The 15,401-nt window shown below is 39.2% G+C and overlaps 1 protein-coding gene across 1 annotated transcript in view; it reads right to left on the bottom strand.

Moving 5' to 3' along the window:
• Positions 1-13,730: 13,730 nt before the first annotated feature.
• Positions 13,731-15,401, bottom strand: part of FMN2 (formin 2) — a 346,386-nt gene continuing 344,715 nt past the window's right edge. Inside the window, exon 18 of the mRNA XM_087424460.1 lies at positions 13,731-15,284. Within this exon, the coding sequence (XP_087280586.1) occupies positions 15,258-15,284 (27 nt within the window). The 3' untranslated portion in view covers positions 13,731-15,257. The remainder of the gene's footprint in view (positions 15,285-15,401) is intronic.

The raw sequence follows: 15,401 nt of genomic DNA, 5'->3' as shown, positions 1-15,401 counted from the left end.
TCCTGGTGTGATGTGCCATAAAAATGGAATTCTGAACTTGTTTCAGGGCACAGCGAAGAGCACTGTGCATTCAGAATGCTTTTGTCCAGCCATGGTGAGTTCAACCCCTAGCCTGCGTGACACTATCTGCTTTGGGGCCTGGTGTCTTCAAAGAGAATCAGAATCAGGCACCCAAGGAGCAGAGGCGGTGGGGATGGCTCTCCGTCCTGGTATTGGGAGTTTCCGAGCCTCTTACAGATCCCCCAGCAGCTGAAGACAGAATTCTGAACCTGTTCTCACTATGCTCTTTGAATAAGACATTCTGAACGAGGAAGCCTTGAGAAACTGCTGCGAATAGAAGTCTGCTGTAAACCTCGTCTTCCCTTTAGCAGCCAGTGCATTACACTGTTTCTACAACAAGCCAGAATTTGTCCTGAGTTTTGTCCATTTTCACATTCACTTTTCACGAGTTTCAACATTTCTTAATTTAAATACTTCTGAGTTTCACAGTCTCCATTTGTCTACTAATTGACGTACCTATCATTCAAAAAACTCAATTACCAATAAAAAATAAAAACAATAAATGGCATATGGTTGATTCACTGTATGGATTTCAAAGGAATTAAACTTACTAATAAATAATTCATCTTAGTTTATTGAATGAGACAGATAAATACTCCACTTAAATGAGATTCAGATATTCCAATTCACTTGTTTCTGACTTTTAAGTTATGAAGTCAATGAAAATGAATTTTTGCTATTGAGTGAACAACTTAGAGCTTAGACAGCTCATTTGATGATCTATCACCACTGATTATTAATGTCTGCATGGGGGATAACCAATAAGACCAAATCATAACAGAATTAAAATTTGATGATCAGGTTATCTTCTGAATCCTTCTTAACCCCCATCCCTGCCACCCTCTTCACCCAATCCCACTGCCACTACCTCTCAAGCACAGCAGATGGCTGATGTCCTTTGTGGAAAGGCAAATACGGGAAACCATGCAGTTTTTGTTGTTGTTTGTATCCATTGGCATTTCTGGGTTGCTGGCTTCTCTAGCAGTCATTCTGGGATATATGAGGGGGAAAAAAAAAACACACCAGGGAATTCCCTGCCATATCATTACTTGAATCCCGAGGTTCCTACCTGGTCTGCCTTCCTTTCTCCACCTTTTAGAGCCTTATTCTGTTTGAGAGAGAGAGACATATATACATACATATATATATATATTTCAGAGTCATTAGTGGGAGGAACAGGGAGAATGTGTTTACTCCATCTTGTCTAGAATCAGAAGTCTTCTGACTCTTTGTAAGGTTTATCACCTATTCTCTAAGGTTTATGGTATATAAATCTTCGAGTTAGCTGAATATGTGGTGTATAATCCAAGACCTCCAACATACTTGCCCCATATCTCTGATATGGTTCTGTTACACGATGTCAGTCATATGGTGGACCATTATGATGTTTTATAGAATGTCCATAAAATCCAGGTCACTTCAGATGATATTTTGACAAAGGGTGTAAGAACTTACATAGATTTGGAGGCAAACCCATAAACATTCCTATGGGAATGCCAACAGCATCTGGTTCTCCTTCCTGATAGGTATGGCAAAAAATTTTGCTAGATCAAGTGCTGGAGGCTGTTTCAATCTGCTCTAGCAAAGAAACCCCATTGAGCACAGTAGCTGCAACCGGGGTACTGCCCTGCCGCCTGCCATGTTCCATTTGATTTCTGCAGGGGTTGGGCTGGTGAAATACATGGGGATATGGCAGGGGCTACTACAATATTAAAGTCTTTGAAGGTTTCATTAATTTTCCCCATTCCCTCTGGAACTCAGCATTGTTTTTGATTTACTCTTTTTGCTGGGGTAGGAAGCCTCCACTTGCCCTTCCCCACTATAATAGCTCTTACTCAAGAAGTCAAGGGTCAATGTGAGGGATCTTCAAACTACTAAGGGTGTCCCTTTCAGTTATGCATTTGGAGACGAGGGAAAGGACCACCAGGTTTGTCCACGGACCAGTGGGCCCCCTGAGAGCCAGATCTTGGGTAGACCTCTAGTGGCCCTTATATACCTACACTTTAAGAGGGAGCCACGGTGCTTCATTGGGTCTCCAGGTATTAGCATCAATTCAGACCAAATGTTCAATAATCCTCAAAAGTTCTGAGCATTCCTCTTTTCGCCACAGCACAGTTACCTGCATAAGTAGTCCTAAGCTCCTTGATTAAGTACTAGGGGAATAACAAATGAATATATCTGCCCTGTCTCACAGGGTCTTTACTCATAATCAGCCTCTCCTTCAGCAGATGGGTTCCAAGTCTAATCTGAAAACTAAGCAAGGGATTGTGATTTTTAATGAGATACTGCCCTCTACCTTTGGTCATCCATCATTGATTTCTTTTGACTATATAAATTAAGCAATACCCGTATCGGCAGCCCATCTATCTTACCTCTAGGAACACCACGTTCTATTAACCAGCTCCAAGTTAGGACCCTCTGGATGCCACTCCAGTCCCACCACTCTTTGCAACATGTTACTTCTGAAAGCTAAGCACTGGCACCTGGCTTATATTATTTTGAAATCTGGCTATTCTCAGTCCGTTAGGGAGCCTAGCTTTGTAACACCATCTCCTCCTGCTGTTAGCCCTGGGCTACAGAGAGTGGTCATGGCTGAGCTTCTGAGTACTTCTACTGCCCCACCACAAGCACAGGCATCATCGCTTTGGTAAACAGAAACTTTCCTGGGACTGTCATTGGCTGATGGGTTTTTTAGCTTTATGTAGCAAATCCACTTTATCATGCCGCTTCTCTGAGCCCATGGATCCTTTCCTCCACCATCCGCCGTGGAAGTTCCTGCATTTCTATTTCATTGAGTATGGATCATAGCTTTTGTGATCCTCCAAGAATCATGCTAGCACCTTAGTATCCCATCCCTGGGGCATTTGCCACAAGGTTAAATCCTGAATCCTGGGAGAGTGCTCCCATGGGGATAGCCAACTTAGTGTTGTGCTCCCCCTCCTTGAGCCAGCACCCTCAGGACATAATCCCCTGCTTACTTTCCTGGCTCCTGCAGCAACCTCACTCTCCTTTCTTAGCTGACCCAGCACATCCCCAGTAGGGGTGGGGGCCTAACAACAGGCCTATCAGGTTCAGGGGAATTGGGGAGTTTGAGATTCTCAACCGCATCTACCCACATATTCACATCCCAATTTTAGGGGTTTCACTCCTTCCTTACTAGGACCTTAACTTGGCACAAAAGACTTGCTGGAGCTAGGAATTCAAATTACTCTGAAATAGCACTACTTCTACAATTGAGTCTGCCTGACTGCAGGAGACTAGGGCTTAATTAAATGCTGCTAGAGACCCTACAGCTTTTAAATTCTGTCTGAATTGGTCATCCATCGCCTTGAGTCTTTTTTTTCTCTCTTCAACAAATCAATGCCACTTGGAAGTTGGTACTCAATTCCAAAGCCTTTATAGTCACGCTGTCCCTTGTAACTCTCAAGCACCAAAAGTTTTGCACCAGCCAGGAGTCCCCCCACCAACATCCCATCTCAGTTTATCCCCAGGAAAAAGGTTAATAGTGCATTGCTACAGCATGCCAGGGGGCATCCTTGGCAACTGGCCAGTGAGTGATCCATCTCCAAATCCTGTTTTAAGAGTATACTTCCTTAGACCACAACTGGAACTGCCTATCTTAGATTGGTTTCCCAAACTCTGAGAACAAAGAGTTGTGTACAGAAGGTTTACTGGGGAGTGACCTCAGAACAGATCTGTAAGGAAACAAGGAAAATAGGATTGTGTAGCAGAAAAAGCAAACTGGTTGCGCTTGGCCTCAGCTGATCCTATGGGGTGTTCTGGAGCTGGGATGGTGTAGTAGAGTTGTCCCAAATTGAAGCAAGGAGCAAAGGCCTTTGTACCCCACATCAGCCAGCCATGGGCTTCAGGCCATCCCCAGGAGGGGGCATGCATTTTCCTCCACTAAGGGCAACACTTGGTGAGGGATCCAGCTGTGAGCCATCAGCAACAGACCTTTTCAGCTGGGTCAGGGGGTGGGGTGAGATGGGTGTATCAGCCTTGAAGAGGGTATCTGGGCAGAGCACCTTAATATTCACCTTAGCATGTGTGTTAGGGATGGGGGGAGTGGAGTGTGGGAGGAGAGGGGAGACAGTAAAGAATATAGGTGACCTTGAAAGAGAGCCAAAGGATGTTCCACTCGATTGTATAGGAAATAGAAAATCACTGACAAATTTGATCAAGGATTATTCTAGTCACAATACGCAAGATGATTGGAGAGAACAGAATCTATACCCAGGCAGGCCAGCTCAGCAGCTCTTGCAAGAGATTAGGTTGAAGACCACAGCCAGACAAGGTAATAGAATTGGATCTGAAAGGAAGAGACAAACGTGAAATATTCACAGAATACGGGGACCAAAGAGGAGCGTGTTCGTGTAAGAGATGGGGAGCCCAACGCAAGAGAAGATCTGGTACTAGATGTGGATTTTTATAGATGTGGGTCTACAGTGATAGTGAAATAATCTAAATAAAACTGTCCCGTTTGAAGAAATAGGATTGGAATTTGAGTGAGAAGCTAGACCTGGAGAATCCGAGAGAGAAGCACAAAAGATCATGACCAAATCCACGAACAGAGATGAGACTTCTAACAAGAGAGCGTGAATGAGGGAATAGAGGAGAAAGTAACCTGAGGCAATGCTCCTTAAAAAGAAGAGGAAGAAGACGCAATGAGTCACATTCCTTAGGCAATGTCTGCTCATTGCCTTATAAAAAGTGGGGCCTTATTATCCCTCATTTCATTGACATCCCCCTTGTCCCACACAGTGCCCCTGTTACCGCACAAAGATGAGGTCCTCCTACACAATGCATATAAAAAAGCCAATTATTACGGCATCAGCACTTGGGGAAAGAAAACAGCTTTATTGAGAGATTGATCTGCAAGGAGACAGGAGGCATATGCTCTTAGATCTGTCTCCCTGATCTAGGAGTTGGGGCAAAATTTATGGGATGAAGGGCAGGGCAGTCTGAAGTGTGGAGATAGATGATTGGATGTGAGGAGAAGTGAGGTAATTGATGATCTGTGTAAGCAGAGTCAAGCTTCATGGCTCTTTATAGGACACATGTTCACAAAATGGTGGTGTTAGCATGATCTGAGGGTGGAGTTGTCAGCTCTTTGACGTCAAAAAGGTCATTTATTGGGCATTTGCGCAGGTCCAGTTGATGGGTTGGTGAACTGGACAAGGGGGGTACTCTCAGATTCTGAAATATAACTCTTAATTACTCTGTTGATAAGATGGGGTCTGTTGAACTTGTCCTAGTAGGCCCATGGTTATACCTCTAACACTTTCCTCCTCCCGTGCCTCTCTCTACCCTTTGAGCAGTGCCACTTCTGATGAAGCACTGATGGCCCGAGCCCCACCCCCAACTCTAATTCCTGAAGGGAAGGAGAGTGTGTTTAATAAACTAGGCACACAGAAAGCCTTCCTAACCACCACCTCCATCTGCAAAATTCTGCTGCCAGGACGTTCATCTAATAAGACCATAGCTATGTAAAAGGATTCAATTGCTAATGTGTGGGGAGGAGGTCCTGGATGCCAAATTATGAATTGAGTGTCTAATCAAGGCTAGAAACTTTAAATTTTATGTTTGAAAGTTTAGCAAAAAGGTTTCAGAGTTATCCAAATATTTACATCTGTAGTTTCTTGCTTTCTGTTTTTGTTTTTGTGGTGGTATATACTTTTTAAAATTTTTGTTTTATTTAAGGAGCCAAAAAATATACAACGTGTATTACGATAGGCACCACACGTCTGTTTTTCCATGTGCTAGAAGGCACTCTGTTGATGGGGCGTATTTCTGGATGTATCCTGGAATTTTGTAAGCTAAATATTAAAATTCTTGCTTCTCACTCTTTGCTTGGAAAAAGTGAGCTCCCTAAGTTAAGGAAATGCAGACAAGTTACAGACAGCATTTACATCATAAAATATATGGATATGAAATAGCAAGTATTATGGGGCCCAACTTAGATTAATTGAATCCCATTACAATATGGCTTACTATAACATGGTTTAAGCATATTGCCAGTTTCTGACTCCAAAAACCTAAACTCAACAGAATAATCTCATTGTTGATTAGCCTATATGGTGTGGGTTGGTCCTGTGATCCGTCGCATGGATTAAAAAATGATATTAATCTCTGGAAAACTTCATAGTATATGATAGGATTATAGATGTAAATTAGAAACGTTTACATGAAGTCAAGGAGGGCCATATGAAGTAACTCCAAAACTGAGGTGAAAGGGGGTTTTGCATAAGAATTACCAAAATGGGCCATTGTGAAATAAAAAGCCCAGTGTTACTGTAACAATCAGACCACCATAGGAGAAAATGTGTCCAGTGGTCTACAGACCACCCTGACTTTTTTTTTCATTCCTGCAATAGACAAACCGGGTTGATTTCCCACCCTAACAAATCTCCGTAGTGGTCTAGTGTGAGGATTTTCCTGATCATTCTTGGGGAGGATATCTGATAGAGTTGCTATAGTCATGTGCAAGCATCATAAACTACCCAAAACAGTCTCCTTGATTCAACATAATTGACCAGATAAGTGTCATTTGATATTTGAAATGAGATACATTCAAAAAAGTTAATTATAGCATATTTCTATATTGACTTATTTTTCATATTGTAAGATGTAAAATCCAAAAGAACCAAAGGGAAAAACAGTGAAAAAAATCTCTCTCTCACCTACCCTATAGCCCACCAATTTCTCTTTTCCAGAATTAACTAATATTAGCAGTTTCTTGTGAATGTCTCTGGAGATATTCTACGTATGTTAATTTCTGGATTCAGTAATCACATTACCTCCCCTTTTACATAAAGAGGAGTGCACTATACACATTCTTTTGCTTCTTGATTTTTTTCACACAAAAATGACAAAGATATAAGCTTTTTCATGGATTTTTCCCCCTTAACAAAGTGTTGTACATCTTCTATATCAGTACATAAAGGGCCCTCATTGTTTCTTTCTAAAAGCCTGCATATGACCTCATTTTTTAGAAGTTTCCAATATTTTGCTATTACACATACTTACTGACACTTTTAATATGTTTAATATACAGTTGGGCCAGTTTCTATTTTCACTGCTTTTTCTCCCAAAATTTTCATGACTGTTCTTATTTTTATGTGTGAACTTTCAAGGCAGCTTCTATGGTTCTCATTCCCTCTCCCGCAAAAATCACCTATTCTGTTGGTATTTCTATCTGGGTCACATTAAATTTATAGATTCATTCAGGGAGTACTGACATCGTTGGTGATATGCCTAATTTCTGTGTGTCTCTCAATTATTTCCATATAGATCTTACACATTTCTTACTATATTCATTCCATGCTATTCATCTTTTTGGGTTACTATCTAAAGTGGGGACTTTTCCCAATTATATCTTTCAACTGGACATTGTTTGCCTCTGTGAAAGTTATTGATTTCTTTATGTTAATCTTTTGCCTAACTTTAATGTGCATCAAATCACCTAGCAATGGAAAAAAAAAATCTTTTGCCTAGTCAATTTACCTCATTCTGTTATCATGGCTTATAATTTTTTGGTTGATTATTTTCTGTTTTCTGGGTATATAATCTAATAAACAGCAAATAAAAATTATTTTACTCCCTCCCTTTCAATTTTATATCTTTAATTTGTTTTCTTTCATCATCAGAAGAGTGATAAATAGCAGTGGTGAAACTAGAAATCCTGGTCTTGTTCCTGTCTTTAATGGGAACATTTCTACTGCTCCCAGTATGCTCCAGGCTGAATTTGCCTTGAGGTATTTGATCATTGAAGGACATATTTCATATCATTCAGACTTTTTCCATCAAAAATGATGTTGAACTGCTTGAACGATTTTTTTAGCAGTTGGAGGAAATCATATAATTTTTCTCCACATATGAATATTATTTTTAAACACAGACATATTGTAACATGCCAGGCCATATACATATGATCATCCCGGCATTCAGGAATAAACCCCACTTCCTCACAGTTATTCTGGTGTTTGCTAATATTTTGCTTGGTATTTTTGCAGTCTATTCATAAATGCATTGGCCTCAAGTATTCTTTCTTGAATAACCTTTGTTGGTTTGGTAGCAGTGTTAGGCTCACCAGCTATTTGCAGGTGGTGTGTGTTGGGGAGAGGTTAGGACTGTGTTTCAAGCTAGCAAATATTTCACTATAAAGCATGGTGGACAGCAAACCTTGTCTTAGCATTTACTATTCCAGCTCAGAGTCTTTTTCCTCACTCTCATTTTACTGATAGACATCTGTCTGCATATCTGACTTGTCTGTCTGATTTCTCATTTAGGCCTCCTCCCTGCTTTAAAAAAAATAAACCACTTACGGCAAAGCTTCTAATACCAATTGGTATACCCAGGTCCATCACTGCGAACACCGGATTTTGAGATCACACCTAAGGGGATGACCTCACCTTGGAGAAGTAGACTTTGCTGGCTTTTTCCGAGATCTGCCTCCAAGAGCATCCTCCCTCTGCCTCCTCCCATACCCACACATTTGGAAGATCTTCCATAATATTTTGTGGTTTGGGTTTTCGATACCTCTAATTTTAATCAAAGATGAAGTTTGCATTTTTGCTCCCTTTTGCTTTGGGGTGATTTCTGAGAGGAGAAGGGGTAAATGCTCCCTTTATCACACCATTTTAAAACATTAAACGTCTTGCTGTTGCTTTTGATTATGTAATTGAAGACCTATTTCACGGAAAACAGAACCCAAAAAATACAGCTTCCCAAAGTCTGAGTTCACTAATTGGCTGGGAAGTGGAAATGGTAATGACAAGCTGGTGTAATACAAGCAACGGTTGCACAGGGTTTCCAGAGCCTGTTAGAAACAATCCTTCTCTTCCCTAAGTCCTCCTATCTACCATCCACAGTCGCTTCTCTTTTTACTATACCTCTTTTTTTCTTACCTTTCCAGCCTTTGGTTGAATTGCTACTTTTTTAAAATTCCCTCTTTTTTAATTATTTCTATTCTTTTAAAGAATACCTCTAAAATGTTAACTTGTATTTATTTCATATTTTTGTAACAAAGTCTAAACCTAGTTAATATCACGATCTTCTCCCCGTCTTTTTTTTTTTTTCATCATAGCACATAAAGCTCACATAGCAGATATACCTAGGGTGACCAGCCTTTGTATGGGGATGGTATCGGTTTATGGAGGTTTTCCTGGCATAACAGTACCACTTTCACTCTGAAAGATATTCTGGTTTGAAGAATAAATTTTTGGTTACCCTCCTTAAAATATCCTAGCATCTGACATTATTTTACATAATTTTTTCTTTGTCACCCCCAATAGAATGTTCCATGAGGATTGAACATTTTTCTGTTTGTCCATTACTCCCAAAGCCTACAACAGGTTGTGGCACACAGTAACCACTCTATAAACATTTTCTGAATTAAATGAGTGAATAGACTAAAGCAAGACCCTTAGCAGGCTTGAATTATTCCCTGAATTTCTCCCACCCGTCTTGTTATCATCTAAAATGTTAGTTCCCTTTGTAAACACAAACATTAGGTATAGTTTTTATTGTTTACAATCTAGAGTTGATTTATTTCACCAATTCCTATGCTCTCTGTGATTTCTTATATCCCAACCCTTCACTTGGTCTTCAGCTTTTTTCCTTGCTGAAATACGCCTTTTAGCAGACTTTTCAGTGAGGTTTTTGGGTAGTAAACTCTTAGTTTTCATAGGTCTGAAAATATTTATCTCCCCTTCCACGTGAATGATGCTTCAACCGGGTGTAGTGGTCTCGATTCATCACTTTTCCTTACACAGTCTGAGGACACTACTTACTAATTGCTCACATACTTATTGCTGAAGACAAATCTGCTTTCAGTATAATTATCATTCCATTGTAGGTGAGGTGTCCTTTCTTTCTAGGGGTTTTTAAATTTTGTCTACCTGGCTGGAGATTCGCTTTGACTTTTCTAGGTTCGAATTTATTGGTATTTATCCTGCCTGGCACTTGTGCATGTTTAAGCAGAGGATTCATGTCTTTCTTCAATTCTAGAAATTCTCAGCCATTTTTCCTTCAATCCATTGTCTGGCTTCTTTACCATTTTGTTTAGTTTCTCCTTATGGGATGGCTCTCAGATTGGAGTCTCTCAGTCTATTCTGTATCTCTCTTAACTTCTCTTACACATTTAAAAAATACTTTCTCTGTCAGGGGCTGGCCCGGTGGCATAGCGGTTAAGTGCACGCACTCTGCTGCGGTGGTGCAGGGTTCGCAGGTTCGGATCCCGGGCCCGCACCAACGCACTGCTTGTCAAGCCATGCTGTGGCGGTGTCTCACATAAAGTAGAGGAAGATGGGCACAGATGTTAGCCCAGGGCCAATCTTCCTCAGCAAAAAGAGGAGGATTGGCATTGAATGTTAGCTCAGGGTTAATCTCCCTCCCCCCAGAAAACCAAAACAACAACAAAAACTTTCTCTGATATGACCTCAGTAAATTCCTTAGCACCATCTTCTGAATCACTAATTGTCTCTTAATCTGTGTCCATATAGAATTATTTGCTTATTAATTTTTTCAATTTCAATGATTATATATTTCAAATTCTTTGCAGGTGCTAAATATAATTATTATTAAATCATTTAAATTTTGCCCTATGGTTTGCACTTTTGAAGGTGAATTCATTTCCATTTATTGGGTTGACTTAGTCTTTCTCATTGACAATGTCCCTCCCGTGCTTCAGGAAATGTGGTTTGCAGACGTGTCTTGAGAGGATGCTCACCCTCTTTCTCCTCTTACCTCTCGATAGCTAGTCATTTTCTGCCATTTCCACCCATTCCCAGTCCAGAACCAGCCATTTTGGTGGCACTGGGCTCCTGTGCAGCAGTGATACTGGAGATACTGCAGATTGAGACGCGGGCCGACAAGTTAGTTGGCCCCGTCTGCTCTGTTGGGCTTTCTCCTGCCACCACGTGCTGCTTTGTTTGCATATCCAATGGCCACTGAAGCTATTTTCAGTTGACTCTCCCTGGTAGGTAAGCCCCACATCTGTGGTAGTGAGCTTGGTTTGGTTTCTCTCCAAAAATGGAGCATAACCAGTTCCCATTACCCTCTAGGGAGATTTCTTTCTCCCTCCCCCATTCCTGGTTCATTCTCTAGTTGTTCTATGACTTGGTGGGAAAGGAGTGTTAAAACCTCCAACCGTGATTATGGAATTGTTTATTTCTTCCTTAATTCTGTCAATTTTCACTTCATTTATTTTAAAGCTGTTATCAATACATACATATTTATGACTATGTCTCCTTGTGTCTTTCTAATTAAAGTGTTTTTTGTAGACAGTATAATCTTGCCTTTAAAAAAACAGTCTGATAATCTCTGCCTTTTACACAGTGTTGAGTCCATTTACATGTAATTATTGATAAGGTTATGTTTACGGCTACCAACTTGCTGTTTCTCCTCTGTCCCTTCTAATTTTGTTGTCCCTGATCCTTCTTTCTTGCCTTTTTTTAAATTATTCAAATGTACTTTGAATTCCATGTTAATATATCTACTGGCTTTTTAGCTATACTTCTTTCCATTGCTTTTTACCGGCTGCACTAATAGTTATAATATACATTGTTAGGATACACATCCTTAACTTTTCATAGTCTATTTGGAGTTAATATTATACCACTGCATGTAAAATGTAGAAATCTTGCAATTTCTTCCCCCACCCTGTGCCATCTTTGATAACTGCCTCATGTATTACATTTACATATATTATCAACTCTTCAAGACAAATGCTATATATTTTTTGCTTTGAACTGTCAGTGTTTAAAAGAAATTAAAAGCAAAATCACTAGTCTTTTATATTTTCCTAGGTATTTACAATTTCCAGTACTTATTATTCCTTCCTGAAGATACACGTTTTCCTTTGGTATCATTTCCTTTCAATGTGAAGAACTTTAACATTCTCGTAGTACAGGTATGCTGGCAACAAATACTCATAGTTCTATTACATATGCAAGTGTATTTATTTCACCTTCATTCTTGAAGTATATTTTCATAAGATATAGAATTCTACTTGACAGGGTCTGTTCTCTCCCAGGACTGGAAAGATGTTGTCCCATTGTCTTCTGGCCAAAAAGACTGCTGGTTTGGAAGATTTTAGCTGTTGAGTGCAGCACCATTCCTGAAGCTGGGCCATTCTTGACTCACAAGTTCAACTCCCCCTCACCCCAGAAGCTGCCTCCTTTGTTTACTCTCCAGAGCCTCCAAGTGGTTGCTTTCATATTTTGTTCAGAGTTTATAGTTGCTATCTGTGGGAGGGTTGGTCTATTAGAAGCTTCCTCAGCCACACCAGGAGTAGAATTCCAGAACTAATGTTTTAAACCTCTTTTCTACATTCCTCCCCAAAGCAGAGTTTTAAATAGAATACTGAATAAATCAATCCATTCCATATATTTTATTACATTCATTATTTACACTACTAGTATGTTTGAAGGGCAACAGGAAGGTGTCAGTGGACAGAGAGACTCTTTCTGAAATGCTGTTTACTTTGACTTCTGCAATACTACTTCCTTGTGGTTCTCAGCTTCTAATTCCCTGGTTAATCTTCCTGAGGTTTCTTTTATGACCTCTCTATTTCTGTTTCTCTTTTAAACTCTGGTTTAACCTGACCGCAGTTAGTTTTCTTCTTTTTAATATATTCCTGATTTCCCAGGTAATTCCAAAAATCTACTTGATTTCAACTGCCTCCTGAATGCAGATGATTCTTCCATCAAAATTTCCAGAATTGAACCTCTCTCGTGAGTGCCTGATCAATATCCAAATATCCAACTGGGAGTCCAGCACACGTTATGCATTCTTCATTCCTTTTCACTCCAGAACTTTTCCTTTCTCTTCCTCTCATTTATTTACTTGCTACATCAATCTTTATTGAGTGTCACGTACTGCTTTTAATGTTACAGATTTAGTACTGGGGGAAAAAAGTATCTTTCTGGATTTAAATTTGAGTGGGTGACAGATCAAATACTAATAACCACATAACTATAAACTAGCAGGTAGTGATAAGTGCTATGAAGAAAATGAAGCCCCAAAGCTCTTCCCCACTTAATCTGTATCGAATGAATTTTTTCATCTCATTTCTAACTTTTAGAAAAAAGATTTCTCAAACATTAAGATATTGGTGTTCATAAGTGGAAAATACTTCTTCCTTAAAATTGCATACAGAAAATTTCAACTTTTTTTCAAAATATGTTTGGATGTAGCAGAATGATTACCTCTAAAAACAAGCAGTCATCAAATAGTTAAGTATTTATTGTTGACAACTGTTAACAGTTGTTAACAGTTGTCAAGTCTGAAATAAGAACTTTTTTGTGTGTATGTGTGAGGAAGATTAGCCCTGAGCTAACATCTGATGCTAATCTTCCCCCTTTTTGCTGAGGAAGATTGGCCCTGGGCTAACATCTGTGCCCATCTTCCTCTACTTTATATGGGACGCCGCCACAGCATGGCTTGATAGGTGGTGCGTCTGTCTGCACCCAGGATCCGAACCCGTGAACCCTGGGCCGCCGAAGCAGAGCATGCGAACTTAACCGCTACCCCGCCTAGTTGGCCCCGAAATAAGAACTTTTAAAAATCTTCAGACATGGACAATCTAACTTATTTCCTCTCAGTGTTAAAATATGATGGCTGCATTTTGTAAGTATCCTTAGGCAATATGCACACAATAACCACAAAACTCTTTTATTATTCATTTTATTTTCATATAAATTAACATCCTAGAAAAATTGAAATAGAAACACTAAATACAGTATTGCACATAGCGATCTTTGTTAAATGCCCTATTATTTCATTGGAGAATGGTAATATACACGTTGAAGAGACTGAAGGGGACAGGAAGACTACAAAACAACAACCAAAAACCCACTACTGTTTCTTTGCTCTTAAACTACAAACTAAAAGGTAAGAGATCATATTTTACATAAATACAAACATAGTTATGATTCAGAACATGTTCTTTTTAAGTTGCTTTCCAGAATTGGTTTGCAATAGCAAGAAATTCTATTTATCCACAACCATAACCCCCAAAAAATAACATTAAAAGAATTAAAAAAAAAAAACTATTAATGTTAGATAAAACCATCACAATGCATCATGAGCTGACTTGAAAGTACTCTCAGAAAGAGTGAGAGAGAGGCTGTTTTTTTTTCCTCTCAAAGTAAAGTAAAATAAAATGCTTTCCTAGTCTCCTTCAGATGATGAATCATTACATACCCCTTTTACAGCTTTGAGTCACCTGCCAGAAGACATAAAGCCAGCCCCAATCATGTCAAAATACTCAGGCAGGCATGTTTAATTACGAGGGTCTAGAGAGATGCCAATCCATCCAAAAAACTTATTTTTTTTTTTGCCAATATTTAATGTTTGGCAATTTTATGAGCATCATTTATTTAAATTCCTTCGAAACACTGGGTCATATTTTTGGGTAGGGCACTGGTAAATGTTATAGAGTGGCACATCTTTAGTTGAATTTACCTTTGCTGTAGGTTAGTTTTATGTAGAGTCTCAAAGGACACAATCTGATAAAAGCCTTCATTAAACTTAAAACTGGCTCCTGCCTATATTAAATGATCTATAGGGAAGAGTTTTCCTTCTGCTATATATTTTTCTATTGATTATCTGACTTGTGTAAAAAAAATGACTATCTTCTTTCACAAATATATAGCTATGGAGAGCAACCCAACAGTTGGGAAAGCCTTGGTCATGATATATAAATGGTACTTAAATTTTAAAATAGAAAATTTACATTGTAGATGTGAAACTGATATAAACAATTCACTAGAAATAACATTGTAACCATAATCTAAACACCGTGGTGTGGAGTACTGGTTGTCGGTGGAATGGGACATGTTTTGCTGTGATAAGGAATATTGTCACAAAAGTAAACTTTAGGTTAATGTTTAGCATGTTCAGAATGAATGCAGATACTGCCTCTTATAACATGCTGTTTTGGTCTATCGGCATAATACCATAAACTTGACAAAAAAGAAAAGGTGTCAAATTTTCCACTGGTCTACTGCTTTTACATTTTTATATGAATGTACAGTGAAATTCAACAATCAGTGAACTGTCCAGAAAACACAAAGATTATGCAAGACGTCAAGAAGAAAGATGATAAAAACAATGTAGTTTCTTTCCCGCCCTCCGGTCAGCTGAATTTTGTGGAAGTAGCCGCAGCGACTCATTTTCATTCCGCTTTTCATTGTTCAGGTTTTCATGCTTATTTTTGCTTTCTGAAATAAATGCACCAGATAAGAGTCGTAGTTAGAAGAACTTTTAAAAATGGATGGAGTTAAGAATAGCCCAAACAAGATCTTTTCCTTTGGATCCAATTCTTTGGGAAAATGTAA

This window comes from Ceratotherium simum, chromosome 36, assembly GCF_057802395.1.
Source record: "Ceratotherium simum simum isolate JZ-2026a chromosome 36, ASM5780239v1, whole genome shotgun sequence".
In the NCBI taxonomy this organism is placed as follows: domain Eukaryota; kingdom Metazoa; phylum Chordata; class Mammalia; order Perissodactyla; family Rhinocerotidae; genus Ceratotherium; species Ceratotherium simum.
This window is presented reverse-complemented; position numbering and strand designations above follow the sequence as displayed.